Source organism: Taudactylus pleione, unplaced genomic scaffold (genome assembly GCF_031769625.1).
Source record: "Taudactylus pleione unplaced genomic scaffold, aTauple2 ptg000543l, whole genome shotgun sequence".
NCBI classification, from domain to species: domain Eukaryota; kingdom Metazoa; phylum Chordata; class Amphibia; order Anura; family Myobatrachidae; genus Taudactylus; species Taudactylus pleione.
The window spans coordinates 483470-499997 of NW_028284945.1; the positions used below are offsets into that span (position 1 = coordinate 483470).

Sequence of the window (16528 nt, forward strand, 5' to 3'; positions counted from 1 at the left end):
ATCGTTTTGTTATTTTAACAACACCTTGGATGCCTACTGGACAAGGGGACCAATCAAGGTAATATAGGTGTGTGTGTGTGTATGAACTACAGGTCCCAGTGGGCCCTTAATGCCCCACATGCTGGTACTTGTGGTTCTCCAAGTACCAGCATGCAGGGGAGGCTTGCTGGGACCTGCTATTCTACTGTAAAGACAATGTTTTTATTCTTCTATTTTTACACTACACTAACACAATCAACCCACCACCCACTGCTCAAGGGTGGCGGGGATAGCCCCGGGCTATCAGCCTAGGCTAGGGGTGCCCTGGAGAGGTAGATCCCTTTATTGTAGGGGTCTCCAACTCGTCAGTGATCCCTGGCCTGGGCTGACTAGTGGTCAGGGCTGATGCTGCAGCTGTGGGGCCTGGTGATAGGGCTCCCCTGGCTATGGCATCAGTCCCACGTTAGAAAGGGTCCAGGGCTGGTTCTGTGAATTATAGGGAGACCCTACGCAATTTTTTTCCCAGTAATTCCAGAACCAGCCCTGGTTCCCATAACCCAGTGCTGGTTGTACTGAGTACAGGGAGACCCTACGCAATTTTTTCCCTGTACTTAGTCAACCAGAACTGGTTTGGAACAGTCCGGGGCTGGTTCTGTTTTGGGGGGGGACCTCACATCATTTTTTTTCACTTTTAACTCTTTATTTACTTTTTACAGTCTGATACATGCAGGCATCTCACTGATGTCTGCATGTATCTGTGTCAATCTGACCTGCTCATGCTCAAATTGAAAGCATGAAGCAGGTCTATTCACTTGGGGATTTGAAGTTCGATTTGAAGACGATTTTGAGATCGGTTTCAAATCGAATGATAGTAAATAAGGGTTTTGTGTGTTGGGCTATGAAAAAGTACCAATGTTTTACCGATGTTCGATTTGAGGCCGATTTGACTAAAATTAGATTTTACATTTGATTTGGCCTTTAGTAAATACCCAAAAGCAAAATCGAATACAAATCGAATGAAAATGGCACCTCAAATTACTCAAAATGCAAAATTGACCTTTAGTAAATTTACACCTTAAGCTCTGGTACATCGGCCTTCATAGATGACATTGACGGCCTTGCATCGTCATCATGACTGCTGCTGGCAGCTACAAGACTGGTATGTGGATCCTGCTCTCCTGTCATGTGACTGTCCTCCATACTCACTGCGGTCTTACAGCACAGCTAAGTTGCGGCTAGCGCACACAACCAACCACACAAAGCATTGTTTTTATTTTCACACTGGTGGTGTAGCTAACATGCAAACACAAAAAAAATGTTTTTATTTTCACAGTGGTGGTGTGGCAGGCTAACACACACACACAAAAAAAATGTTGTTTTTTTTTATACTGGGGGTGAAGAAGAGCACCCCTGATGGACAGAGCACCCCCTGGACAACACAACAGAACAGCAAGCCCCTATGGACAACAGCCAGCCCCTATGGACAGGATAACAGCCAGCCCCTATAGACGGGACAACCTCTATTATGCACAACAGCAGCACAGCACAGCTACCAGCACAACCTCACAAGTCACAATGCACAACAGCAGCGCAGCACAGCTCCCAGCTCCCTCTCACCCTCTTTACTCTCCACAGCCGAATGAAAAATGGCGGCGATCGCGGGACCTTTATAGAATCCAAAGCCCGCGAGAATCCGACAGCGGGATGATGATGTTTTGCCTCATTTTGAGATCCGAGTCAGATGAGAAAACCCGAGCCGAATCGGATCTGACTCTGATCCCCTAAGTTCGGGAGGGTTCGGGTCTCTGAGATCCGAACCCACTCATCTCTACTTCTAACTGTCATCTTACAGGCTGGGCTAGAAAAATGACAGAAGCTGATACTTGATCTCTCTTCTCTCCAATGCATGATATATCTCTCTCTCCCATAGAGAGACCTTCTCAGGGTAAAATCTGTAAGTTACTGTAAGTAAGTAGGCACAGTCAGTTGGTGATATTTTGCTCCTATGGAATGTTTGCTGTAGATGGTACAATTACATTATACTTTATGATGTTAACTTAGCTTTGAAATGAAAACCTAGGACACTGATGTGACCTGAAGTTTACTTAATTGCAAAAATAATCTGATATTTACATCTGTCTGCCAAAAAAGTAAAACAGATAGGTTTCTCTATCTCCACATGTCCTGTTAATTTGGGCACAACAGAAATATCTATTTAACAAGAAGCATTTCCAGTGTGATATTTATAAGGGAAACTAGGACAAATGGGGGGTCCAGCAAAGTCAACCTTATGGTTTCTGTGATGGCAGGATTAATTGTCCATTTCATGACTGTGAGGGTATTTTATACCTTTGTCACCAGACCATACTTTAGCTGTTTTACTGGCAAGAATCAATCATAAAAATTAGTGACAGGTCTTGGTACATAGTAAAAAAAATATATTTTTCATCTATGGCCATTTTACTGGGAAGACATTTGAAACCTTTACCCTATAAACTTCCACTAAATGAACCAAAACCATAGTAAATAAGGATTTATAACATGATTTAAAAAGACCAATGGGAAATAAAATATTATATGATGCTATAGTATTTCCCTTTTTGATTTTTCAAATCCTGTGAGTGCCATTCATCATATTTTTTTGTGTTCAATTTTGAACTGCTTTTTGACTGGTTTTGACTGGTTTTGTGTTTTTGGTAGATTTTCCGTTGATTTTGCAAACCTACTAAAATCGGCCATTTGCTATAGTTAAAACCGACCAAAGCCAAGACTAGAACATTTGACTAACAATGGATACTTTTACTTAGAGAAGAACAGGATCCGCAGATTCATTAAAGTTAAAAAAAAAAAAAATGTGTGCCCCCCTTAAATCCATAACCAGCCCCAGACCTTTTAGCATGGTGTCGTACTGGAAAATCGGAGGAAAAGCCCATTCCAGGCACCCTGCAAGCCACATGCAGGGGCCGTGGAACAGTGATGGTGCCGTCCACAGGTCCATGCTCTCTGTGCAGCAGCACAGCTCAGACACTCCTAGTCATGTCCTTGAACATAAATTAAAATAGCAAATTAATTTTATAACCCCTTTTTTTTGCAGTCACTTAAATATCACTATAGCTGTGGTTCAAATGATTAATTTGTTCATATATGTTAATTTTGACACTAAGCTGTCTACCTTAAAAGTACCTCTTTTCTACTCTACTGTTGCAGTGGGTGTGTTTCAAAACATTTAACATATTTTATTGTAATTAAGACATTAATAAATACAACAATTGTCTTTATAAATGTCTCTTTTTTTAGTCAAATGACTATAATCGTAGATGTGTTATAGATTAAAAATACATACTGTATACAGTATTTATATAGTCTGTAAGATTTGTTAAGCAAACAAAAAAATGTATTAACACCCTTTTTTGCAATACTAAATTACAGTGTACTTTGTATAAGTGATATACATGAAAGAAGGCAGAGTCACTAAGTATTCTATTGTAAACAATTGTTTTTCAGTTAAATAAATACAGCAATTGTTGTTTCAAATGATCTAATTATTTCCTAATATTCTGTCTAAAAAACACATGTAATTCTAATATATCTAACATAACATTTTTATTTTAAATTGTCACACCAAATGAGCTGTCTATAAAGCTTATAATGGTTAAGCAAGTATGGTAATTGTAAATAGCCTTTTAGATGATGCCACATGTTTAATACATTTGTACAATTTTTGCTGGAATAAATGCAACAAAGAAATGACAGCCATGGCATCTTTACACTGGCATTTTCAGTTGCTGGGGCTTATGTAATAGGGTGCGATTTGCCCTGCTGTCTGTAATGCTGTACTTTACCATAATAAAAATATACATTCAGAACTATAGTAATCAGTGTCGGACTGGGGCATGAAGGGCCCACCGGGGGAATGCAGTGATAGGGGCCCCTACTTAGGGGTGTGGCCAGCCTTTAGAGGGGGTGTGGCTAACCATTAGAAAGTGCATGGTCTGGGCCCCTTTAAAAAAATATATAGTAAATACGTCTAGTGCATGCATGATAATATACCAGATTAATAACAGCAATGCATTGTAGAAAATATACCATAGTCCTGTGCAATATAAGGTAACATATGTATAATGTATAATTCAAGTGCATATTCTGGAACCTGATCCCTTAAGGAGGGGGTGGGCCCCCAGGCAGTGGGGCCCACCGGGGGTTTCCCCTGTACCCCTGTGGGCCAGTCCGACCCTGATAGTAATCATTGTTGGGCTGACACTTTTAAAAAATTTACCTTTTTTTTTGAGTTGTATCGGTCTCAATGCAGCAACACTAAGCATGCACACACTTTGTTGGGAGTTCAACTTGGAGCGAAAAATCCGTGCTGGACTTTAAGCTCCACATCGGAGGTTTTCCGGGAATAAAGTATCAGGCGCGTGCCTGCTTTATCCCCGTATTCAATTAGGAATGTATGAAAACAGGAGCCGGCGGAAAGGTAAGTTTCGCAAAAAAAGGGAATTTTGAGAATTGTCCCTGGGACCCCCCTGAAGATGTCAATACATGGAGGATCACTATGGGTACCTCCGTTTTGGCTGCTGAAGGGAAGTCGGGTTTTTAAATAGCCTCGGCAGGTGCTTTTTTGCGCCTGTGAAGAAGGGGTGAAGAATAGCACTTAGGTTTTGTTTGTTTTTGTTTTTTTTTAAATATACCCATCAAATTTGGGGTACATGAAAATAAAGTGCATTTTGAAAATTCTTTAAAAAAAAATGCACCTTCCGCTACCACCCGCATTCTTTAAAACACCTGCCACATACTTGGGAACACCCCCTGAATTAATTTGGCTATTTAAAAACTTGTTCCTCAAAATGTAAATTTTTTTGGGGTGTCCCTATTTTTATTTTTATTTTTTAAACTTTGACAGTTCATTTTTAGGGGCTATTCCCAGGGGTGCAGGCTTTTTTTAAAAATAGTTATGGGTTTCGCGCTATAGAGTAGTACCTCTAGCTGCTGAACACCAAGAAGGTAACCTCACCTTCTTAAATAGATTAATGCTAATAATACGATATGGTGTCTGCGCTCTGAGGTGCTTATTGTGTCATGTGTTGTTACTAAATTACGGGGTGTTTGTGGGATATATCTGTTGTAAAACGTGAGTGGGTTGTACGTGTTTTTTTAATGTCTATGTTTGATTTGAGAGCTCCCCAAATTTTGGGACTTTATATGGAATGTCCTGGTGTAATCCACCTCAAGGAAGCTGTTGGGTGGTAGTTCTTAAAAAACAGCAGTCCTGGTGGTGTTTACTGGTGGGCAAAGACCATCGCGACCATCATTTTGCACACTCGTATATGCTGTGGGTGGTGACCCACAGCTATACGAGCGTCCAGGAGGATGCTCCATATTAATGGAGGTGGGCCCTGATTCAGAGAGAGCGCTCTGGTCAGAGCGTCCGGCTCTGAATCAGGGCCAAAGTTCCAAAGACTCCCTAGGAACCAAGGACTGCATTCAGAGTCGGTCGAAGCGGCCGCACGGTCGTACGCAGGCGATGTTCGCTGATCTGCGCATGCGTACAGTTTGCAATGCACATGCGCAAACTAGCGGCTACGATCAGAAATTTCTCTCTCCTTGAACACCACCAGGTCGGTAGTTTGAGTGACAGATTGCGGCGTTTGTGGGTGGTAACATGGGAAGGTGCTTGAAAACGGGGGTGTGGAGATCCGAACGCAGGCGTGCCTCATTATGCGAACGGCGGTTTAAGAGAGTGCATAATTAACAAAGTAGTGTCATGGCACACGTGACAGGGGAGGTTTTACACTGACATGATTGTAGAGCTTAAGAGAGGGTCTGGTCAACCTTTAGCTCTACGACCAGTTCCGATGGCATACGATGCTCGCGATTAATCCTTATGTAGCCAGAGATGACGTGTTATGCATACGAGAAGTGAAAGTATTTTTAGCGATCCGACCGCTTCCACTCCTTGGTCGGCCAGCTAACGATCCGATCTTAGGGACGCAACATGCGTGTGCATCATTTGCATATCCGGACCCTTTTTCTATACGACCGTGCGGCCGCTTCGACCGACTCTGAATGAGGTCCCAAATGCTCCTGCGACTCCCAGTCAAATTGAAACAAGTAGGTGTAATGTTGGTCCCTGTGACCAGCGCCGCTCCGGCGACTAGCTGGGGGACTGTGCGTGGCTCTAATGACTCACAAGCAGGGAAGTCGTGCAGGAGGGTGAGCCGTTCGTGCCTCAGCAACTCCCAATCAGGACATAAGGGGTGAAGGCTGGACAGTCTGCCTCTGTGGGGAATCTCCCCATCCAGCGGAGGCAACAGATAGCAGAAATGATGGTCCGCACAAACAGGCTCAGCAATGTCCGTCACTGTATCTCAGCAACACTGGTGGGTATTAATATGCAGGTACTGCAAATCACCAAACAATGGTTCCACAGATGGAGTACAGCAGTGTAGTATGGTCAAGAGTTGGAAAAGCAGTCCAGAGAACACCTTGACATGTTTCTCCCCTCAGGTTTTTTTCAAAAGGTAATGAAGTCACATTCCACTATGAGGACAGCCTATTTATCCTGCACCTCATTAATTAATTAAAAAGCATCTGTGTAACTAACAATTAGCAATCTGATTGACACAGCCTTTGGAATGCAATATCATGCACATCAAAAAAGAAAACATTTTACATTCAATATATAAATTGACACAGCCTTTGAGATACATTATAATGCAAACAGAAAAGGGGACAAGACTAATAAATTAAAACTAAACAATATATCACTAGAAATAAATATATATATGAATATTAAATAGCATTGATGTTTATAAAAAAAACCCACTACAGCTAGATCTTTCTAGCCTATAGGAAAGAGTGCAATGCACACAGAAAAATAGTAAAACTAATTTGTAGTACCTCATTATTGTTCTAATTATTTACTGTTTTATTTAAGTGAAAAAAGGTGTTTAAAGTACACACACACAAGTACAATGAAGTGGAATAACAAATCCATCTTGAAAAAAAAAGAATATTTAAATTAGGGGTGTGCACCGAAAACTTTTCGTGTTTTGTGTTTTGGTTTTGGATCTGGATCTTTCTTCGTGTTTTGGATCTGGATTGGTTTTGCCAAAACCACCCTTCCGTGTTTTGGGTTCTGGGTTTTGTGTTTTGGATCTGTATTTTTTTGAAAAAAGCATAAAAACAGCTTAAATCACAGAATTTGTGGGTTTTTCTGCTCCTATGCAATTATTAACCTCAATAACCTTCATTTCCACTCATTTCCAGTCTATTCTGAACACCTCACACCTCACAATATTGTTTTTATGGCCAAAAGATTGCACCAAGGTAGCTGGATGACTATGCTAAGCGACACGAGTGGGCGGCACAAACACGTGGCCCATCTAGGAGTGACACTGCAGTGGCAGACAGGATGGCAGTTTGAAAACTAGGCCCCAAACAGTACATACTGCAAAGAAAAAAAAGAGGTGCAAGATGGAATTGTCCTTCGGCCCTCCCACCCACCCTTATGTTGTATAAACAGGACATGCACACTTTAACAAACCAATCATTTCAACGCCAGGGTCTGCCACATGACTGGGGCTGAAATGACTGGTTCGTTTGGGCCCCCACAAAACAAGCTGGCAATTAATGTGTCCCTGCACAAACTGGCTCTACGGAGGCAAGATGTCGTCCTCATCCTCCTCACCCACTGATTCCTTGGAAAAAACAGGAAAAAGGGATTTAGGTGTCCCTGGACTGCTTACGGTCTTAGCCAAAGTTTCTGAACTTGACAGTAACTTTTTATGAACAAGCTGCAGGTGCCGTATAAGGGAGGATGTTCCTAGGTGGTTAACGTCCCTACCCCTACTTATTTCACCTTTACATATGGTACATATGGCAAGACAGTTGTTGTCCGGATTTGGATAGAAATATTGCCAGACCAAAGAGGTGGAATGTTTGGTCTTCTGCCCAGGCATGACCGTGATGGGCTTTTTCATCCCACGGACAACAACTGTCTCTCCCGGAGCCTGATTTAAACAAACCACATCACCATCAGAATCCTCCTCGCCAACTTCCTCCTCAGTGCCAGCTACACCAGGATCCTCATCCTGTTGTACTTCAACAGTGACATCTTCAATTTGCATATCAGCAAGTGGACTGTGGTGCTCCTTTCAGCACTTGCAGGGGGCGTGCAAATGGTGGAAAGAGCCACCTCTTCCCGTCCAGTGCTGGGAAGGTCAGGCATCGCAACCGCCACCACACTTGGACTCTCCTTGGGGATTTGTGATATCTTCTTAGAACGCACAGTTCTTCGCTGTGCTCTTGCCAGCTTAACTCGTTTGATTTTTTTAGTGGGAGGAGGGCTTCCATCGTCATGTGAAGCTGAACCACTAGTCATGAACATAGGGAAAGACCTTAGCCGTTCCTTGCCAATCCGTGTCGTAAATGGCATATTGGCAAGTTTACGTTTCTCCTCAGATGATTTAAATGTTTTTTTTAAGGTCATTTTCCTGAACTTTGTCATTTGAGATGGTATGTGCCCTCTACTATGACATTGGGCATCGGCATGTTATCGTCTATGTCATGACTAGTTAGTGGCAGCAGCTTCAGCGCTAGGAGGAAGTGGTTCTTGATATTTCCCTATTTTATTTTTATCGGAGAAAGTTTGGTCCTCCATTTATGTTATATTGATATATACGTGCGGCTAAGGCGCACACAAACACAGAAAATATTTTTTTATTTTTGCTGGAGAGTAGTGCACTTTGTGGGTTACACCACCCTTTAAGAAATGAGCCAGCCGGCTCTTTACTTATGGGACACAGGCGCACGCTTGGCGCTGCTCCTTTGTTGATGCACATGCAGCCACAGTGCATACAATTCACAAACACAGAAAATATTTTTTTATTTTGTTTGGAGTGCCCTTTGGGGGTTACAGCACCCTTTAACGGACAAGCCAGCCGGCCTTTTACTTATGGGACACAGGCGCACGCTTGGCGCTGCTCCTTCGTTGATGCACGTGCAGCCACAGTGCACACAATTCACAAACACAGAAATTTTTTTTTTATTTTGTTTGGAGTGTACTTTGGGGGTTACAGCACCCTTTAACGGACAAGCCAGCCGGCCCTTTACTTATGACACAGGCGCACGTTTGGCACTACTTTGTTGATGCACGTGCGGCTACTGCGCACACAATTCACAAACAAAAAAATATATTTTTTTATTTTGTTTGGAGTGCCCTTTGGGGGTTACAGCACCCTTTAGTGGTCAACCCAGCCGGCCTTTTACTTATGGGATACAGGCGCACGCTTGGCACTACTTTGTTGATGCATGTGCGGCTACTGCGCACACAATTCACAAACACAAAAAAATATATTTTTTTATTTTGTTTGGAGTGCCCTTTGGGGGTTACAGCACCCTTTAGTGGACAAGCCAGCCGGCCTTTTACTTATGGTACACAGGCGCACGCTTGGCGCAGCTCCTTCGTTGATGCACGTGCTGCCACAGTGCACACAATTCACAAACACAGAAAAAAAATGTTATTTTGTTTGGAGTGCCCTTTGGGGGTTACAGCACCCTTTAGCAGTCAATCCAGCAGGCCCTTTATTTATGGGACACAGGCGCACGCTTGGCACTACTTTGTTGATGCACGTGCGGCTACTGCGCACACAATTCACAAACACAGAAAATATTTTTTTATTTTGTTTGGAGTGTACTTTGGGGGTTACAGCACCCTTTAATGGACAAGCCAGCCAGCCCTTTACTTATGACACAGGCGCACGCTTGGCACTACTTTGTTGATGCACGTGCGGCTACTGTGCACACAATTCACAAACAAAAAAATATATTTTTTTATTTTGTTTGGAGTGCCCTTTGGGGGTTACAGCACCCTTTAGTGGTCAATCCAGCCGGCCTTTTACTTATGGGACACAGGCGCACGCTTGGCACTACTTTGTTGATGCACATGCGGCTACTGCGCACACAATTCACAAACACAAAAAAATATATATTTTTATTTTGTTTGGAGTGCCCTTTGGGGGTTACTGCACCCTTTAACGGACAAACCAGCCTTCCTTTTACTTATGGGACACAGGCGCACGCTTGGCGCTGCTCCTTCGTTGATGCACGTGCAGCCACAGTGCACACAATTCACAAACACAGAAAATATTTTTTTATTTTGTTTGGAGTGTACTTTGGGGGTTACAGCACCCTTTAACGGACAAGTCAGCCGGCCCTTTACTTATGACACAGGCGCACGCTTGGCACTACTTTGTTGATGCACGTGCGGCTACTGCGCACACAATTCACAAACACAGAAAAAATATATTTTTTTTAGCACTTGGGGGGAACACCCCTGATGGACAGAGCACCCCCTGGACAACACTACAGCACCCCTTTAGGATTGGGAGACTGCACAGGACTTTGGAGTGGACACAGCCCCTATGGACAACTGACTGCACAACACAGTCCAGCCAGCTCCTATGGACTTTGAAGTAGTGGACACAGCCCCTATGGACAACAGCAGCACAGCACAACACAGCCAGCCCGTATGGACTTTGAAGTAGTGGACACAGCCCCTATGGACAACAGCAGCACAGCACAGCACAGCACAGCACAACACTACTCTGCACTACACTACACTACACTACACTACACAGCCCAGCCAGCCCTAACTCCCACCCTCCCTCTTCACTGTCCACAGCCGAGTGAGAAAATGGCGCCGACACGGGTACCTTATATAGGATCCAAAACCCGCGAGACCCGGAAGGCGGGATGCTGACGTTTTGCCTCGATTTCAGATCCGAGTCAGGCGGGAAAAGTCGAGCCTGACTCGGATCGGCCTCGGATCGGGGGGGCTCGGGGGGGTTCGGATTTCAGAAATCCGAACCCGCTCACCCCTAATTTAAATAAGTTATAGTGGGATATAAATAAATATTTTATTAGCATTTGAGTAATAAACCTGCAACAATCAACTGATCTATAAGAATCATTTATGCAAATTACATTATTATGACCACTTTTATAAAGAAGGATAGATAGTATATTATGTCATTGAGAGGAAACATTTCAGCCCAGCATCCAGATGATTAACAAGTGACTGGCAGGCAAAGCTCCATCTCAACCTTCTTCTAAAAAAGGAAGACACATTTAAGTGTGAAATTCAGGTTCCCTTCCTCAAGTAAATCAGATCTGGGAACACACTTCCAAAAGTCACTAGAGTGTCAAAGTTATTTAAAAGGACCAAATTAGGTATCTTCCTTTAGACGACTGATACGGGCCACAATCTTCATCCCATTCATGTACATATTATACTGTGGCGAACCAACCAAATTTTAAGTGGAGACTTTATTTGTGATTATTTATTATTGAATTGCTCTATAACTAAAATATTAAAAATGTTTTATGCATTAGATAAATGAATGAGATGAACTACAAGTAGTACAAAATTGTAACAATTAAGTAATTGAGAGATACCTATCATATTGAAAGCATGGGCTTCAATATAGGTATAGATCATGAAATAATAAAAAACACAAATAAATTACATCCCAGTGTGGTGGAGGCCATGTATAAAAAATATGAACTGCCTTGTTTGTCTACAGTTATGGCTATCATTGCTGCAAGAGGAGCTCAAAGGTCAAATCACTAATGTTTCATAAGTAATAATGTCTAGGCATGTCAGCTTGGATCTCCTAAAGCATCAGCTAGTTAATAAAAATAGAGCCGTATTCAATTTGAGCCGAGCCACGTTAAGTTAACGTGGCCCGGACTTAACGCCGACTTCGCCTGTTTTGTAGGCGTTAAAGTATTGCGCGCGTGCACCCTTTCCCCCGTATTCAATTTCAAAGTACGTGTTAACGGCACCCGGTGATACTGTAACAAGCGGAAAGTACTGTCATTTTGGGGGAAATCAGCCTGTCGCCCCCCAAATGATACTTTGACATGGGGGTTCACTATGGTACCCCCCCGATTTGGCTTGCTGAAGTTATTTGGTGTTTTTAAATGGGCTCAATAGCTGCTAAATAGCGTTTTTCTATACCTGATGCAGAATAGTATTTAGGAGTATTTTTTCCAGAAAATAAGTTATCCCAGCTAATTTGGGGTACTTGAAAATGGGGGTCAGCATATTTAAAGTTGAAAAAACATGAAAAATCCACTTGCCGCAAACACCTGCAATCAAAGAAACACCTGGGGCATACTTGGGGACCCCCCCAGAGTCAAGTTCGCTAGTTTTTAACTTTGTACCCCAATTATTTTTTTTGCCCCCTTTTTCAAAGTAAATTTTTGGGGTGTGCTTAAGTTTTCGTTTTCTGCTAGCACATTGAAAATATTAATTTGTATTTAATAAACATTAGTTAAAAAGGCAAGAAATAAAATAACAAAAGTACCAACTTTTATATATTTTCTTTAGAGACATATGAGAAAATTACTGAGATGTACATTATTAGTCCAGTTCTCGTAAGTATAGGGATATTACATGTTACTTTTTCCAAGGAATATAGTAGTAATGGGACTGACAAGGGTATCCTTTGGGGCTGACTCTGGGGCTGATTCTGAGTTGGGAGCAAAGCTAAAAACTCAAGTAACTTTGCACCTGGAACAAACCATGTTGCAATGCAATGGGTGCAAATACATTTTTTTTTTTTGCCTTCAGGGTAAATACTGGGTAAATATTGGCTGCTTTTGCATGTATCCTATAAATGCTGGACAACTTTATTTTTACAATGAAATTTAGATTTCGGTTTGGACACGTCACTCTGAAATCTAAATCTTTCTGCGCATTTTATATCTTCCGAATCTGCAGTGCAACATGGTTGTGCCAAAGTGGAAAGTTACTTGCTCTTTTTTACTTTGCTCCCAACACAGAAGCAGCCCCTCTAACTGCATGCTAATGGAATAGGTTATAGGTGTTTGTATGACACAATCAAGCACATTCCCCATTTCTGGTGCTCTATTTTATCTTCTGTCCAAAAGATTGATTGCATAATGGAACTAATAGTAACTAAAATAACCGTTCATCTAGTTATCTATCAAGAGAACTACCTGGTGACTGGGGCCTCCAAGACGCAATCCAACACTGTTACATTGCACAAATAGTGTTCCGTGCTCTACGGGACCTGCCAGATGTCATTTTGTGTGGATACAATTTTGCACAAAAACCTAAATTGTCACTGTATTATTGGAGCTACAACTGTAGATTTTCTCATTCTTAGTTGATTGTTAGTTTTTCTTAGCAATGCAAAATTAGGTTCTTAATGGCCAATTCCGAGTTATATGCAAGGTTGCCGCAAGTACACTTCCATTGCATGCAGTGAACAAAACACGTATATTTGCCCCATATGTGGAGTAAATCACATATATGCAACCCCACTGCCCCTATGCATTCACTTGGTTTTATAATCATCATTATCATCCTGCATTTTCATCAGCCCTATACTGGGGGCAAGAGAAGCTTCTGAATACAGATCTGTGCCTATAGCCTAAAATTCTGTCTACACACTCTGACTAAGGGCCTGATTCAGAGCCGGACGCTATTTGCGCTCGCTCGTCCTGAAAAAGGGGCTGGCTATTTAAATTAACCGTTCGCTCTTTGCGGTCTGTTCACGCCTCTATGTCTGAACGAGCGAACAAAACATGCAAACGTAATTTTGAAAAAAACGCCCCCTGGCCGCTCGCATCATACGTCATGTCCACTATATATTAGATTAATCGAGTACATCGGACGGCGTATGAACTGCTCGCTATTCTTGTGGTTGGTTTTTCCTACCACAATCATGCGAGCAGTTCTAACTATAAAACAACCAAGTGACATGGTCGATGACGCTGCTTTAGTAATTATGCACACCCTTAAAACGCCCGTTTTGACCTTTAGGCACGCCTGCGTTCTGATCTCCACACCACGTTTTCAAGCACCTTCCCCTGTTACCACCCACATACGCCTCATTCTGTCACTCAAAATAGCAGGCATTCGCTATTTAGCGAGCACACGATTTTCGGCCGCACTGACTGGTTCGCGCATGCGTATTAAAATCCGTGTGCATGCGCAGTTGTGCGAACATCGGACGGAACGAACGAGCGGCCGCTTATGAGCGGCTCTGAATCAGGCCCTAAGTGCGAACACCCCTTCACTTCTTGTTACACCAATTCAGCAGTAAGTAGAGCTACAAGTGATATACATATAGCCCATTGTTGTGTATGCTTAGTTGCGGAGCATGTGTAGTGCTAAAAACCGTAAAATCCATCTGCAAAATGGTCTTGTGTGTAACTTTCTATCAGTCCCTTAGCTTTGAGAATATGGAGCAAAGATAAAAACATTGTTTCCATGTTAGTGTCTCCATATTAATAAATGCAAATATGCATAAAGTTAAGGCTCAAGTGTTTCTAAAAAAAGACATAAAAGAATATATAATTATAAACTGTACTTATAACTAAGTTTTGTTTTCCCTTTAACTTTCAAACATACAGTAGGTCAATGACAATAACACTGACAAGGTTTCTCAAACAAGTCTTTCTAAAGCACTTAAGAAAATGTGTTTAATGTTAGTCTTCCAATCAGTTGATACCAGTATTCAGAATAAAACTGTTCTAGTGTAGCTCCAAACCATAGCCGGTTCAGCATTTTGTCTCTGAAAGCAGGTACAACATCCAAAGAGTTTCCCACTACGCAGTCTTTACAAGCTGTAGCACAGTTATTCTAGTTTAAACCATGAATGAGAGTGCATACAATGTTTAGTCTGAATATAACCAAAATGGCCAGATAAAGTCCTCTAAAACTTTGGTTCTCAAACTCAGTCCTCAGGACCCCACACAGGCCACGTTTTCCAGGTCACGCAGCAGGTGCACAGGTGTACTCATTACTCACTGACACATTTTAAAAGATCCACAAGTGGAGCTAATTATTTCACTTGCGATTCTGTGAGGAGACCTGGAAAACATGCACTGTTTGGAGTCCTGAGGACCGAGTTTGAGAACCCGTGCTCTAAAACTTCCTTTAACTTTGCAATACTAATAAAAGAAAATGTTGTCTCCTTTTGCACTGTCACCATTTACACACACCTATTGCTGCTTTACCGCAATAAAAACACTGTTTTGTGACATCACTAATATTGAAACTGCAAACACACAGTTATAGCAAAAGTATGGCACACAATGTAAATACAGCTCTGGCAATGTCTGCATAAGTACGGTAGTTTACTTAGGTACAATGGATAATATTATGCACATTAGCATCAGACACATTGTTCTATTTTATAGCTTTTAATTGCATTATTATATTAATCAGGGGTGCAACTGTGCAGCATCGGCCCCATAACAAACTTTGTGTAGTGGAATAGGGATGCAATGCTAGCCTCCTGGGGCATCCATGCTACTCTCTTCATAAGCACTATATTTCCCCTGCTTGTGATAATAATGAAATTGGGGTCAATCTGATAAAGTTACATGCTGCTAAAAGGTTTGTTTTAAAATGAGAAAAAATCCTGCAGTGAGTCTCTCAGAAAGCGTTTGCTTGGGACCGCAACGACTGTGACAGCAAAAATATAGTATGATCAGTTTACATGTAGGGGGGAATTCAATTGTTTGAGCTGCACATAGGTCCCATCTAAAGTGACCGAAAGCTCTTCAACTGTTTTCACTAATCACAGATTTCTGCTCACAGCCTCCTGATGGGTATCTTAACTGCAGCGTGCCCTGCTTTTGGGGGTCTTACCTGTCACTTTAAACGGAAGAAGCTGCTTCAGTGGGCTAATCCCCTGCAGTTTGGGTGCGACATCTGCAATAAGTGATGGACACCCAAAAACAACTGAATAGCTCCCAACGCTTTAAACGGGAACTGTGGCCCCGATAAGACAATTGAATTTCGCCCATAGATTTTGTTTAAGTCTCCTGGTTAATAACGTGATACCTTAAAGGCCTCCATACATGATGTGATATGCACATCGCTATGCGACTTGCGATCCAGCGGCCGACATATCGGGCAATCCCCAAACACAGAGCAATCGGGTGGTTGACCACCCGATATGCTGGCATGCATAGCACTGCATGGGATCGTAAATTTCATCCCCAGATCAAGTGAACATGCAGTAAGATCTGAAGGTGCGATGTACGACCCCACGGGAGCGCGCACTGTCCGATATCATGCCCACACACGGTACGATATAGCAGCGATATCGTACCAATCCGTCGGATAGGCGGCTATATCGCACCGTGTATGGGGGCCTTAAGTGTTTGCAGCAATATTTAACACTGCAACAACAAAATGAATAATCAGTAGAGTACTATTAACACTTACCTATATGGAGATGTAGTACCCCAAGAAAGATACTCATTGGGTCTTGGAGCTGGGCGGGGTACTATAGGTTGTTCCACTGCAGTCACATCTCCAGTATATGATTTGAGAAGTGAAGCATTCTTGTTTGCTAACATTGCTCTTTCGTTCCTGCGAAACTTAGCTCTTCTGTTCTGGAACCAAACCTGAAAATGAATCACAAACATATATTGCAATATATACTATAGAAATATTTATTATTATTACATATATTATTACAATTATTATTATGTTTTATTT

At 42.2% G+C, this 16528-nt stretch overlaps 1 protein-coding gene across 2 annotated transcripts in view; it reads right to left on the reverse strand.

The window, feature by feature from the left end:
• PRRX1 (paired related homeobox 1) overlaps window positions 1-16528 on the reverse strand; it is a 53238-nt gene that overhangs the window by 22368 nt on the left and 14342 nt on the right. For both annotated transcript variants that reach the window (XM_088451275.1, XM_088451276.1), the window contains exon 3: window positions 16253-16434. In XM_088451275.1, the coding sequence (XP_088307401.1) occupies window positions 16253-16434 (182 nt within the window). The remainder of the gene's footprint in view (window positions 1-16252; window positions 16435-16528) is intronic.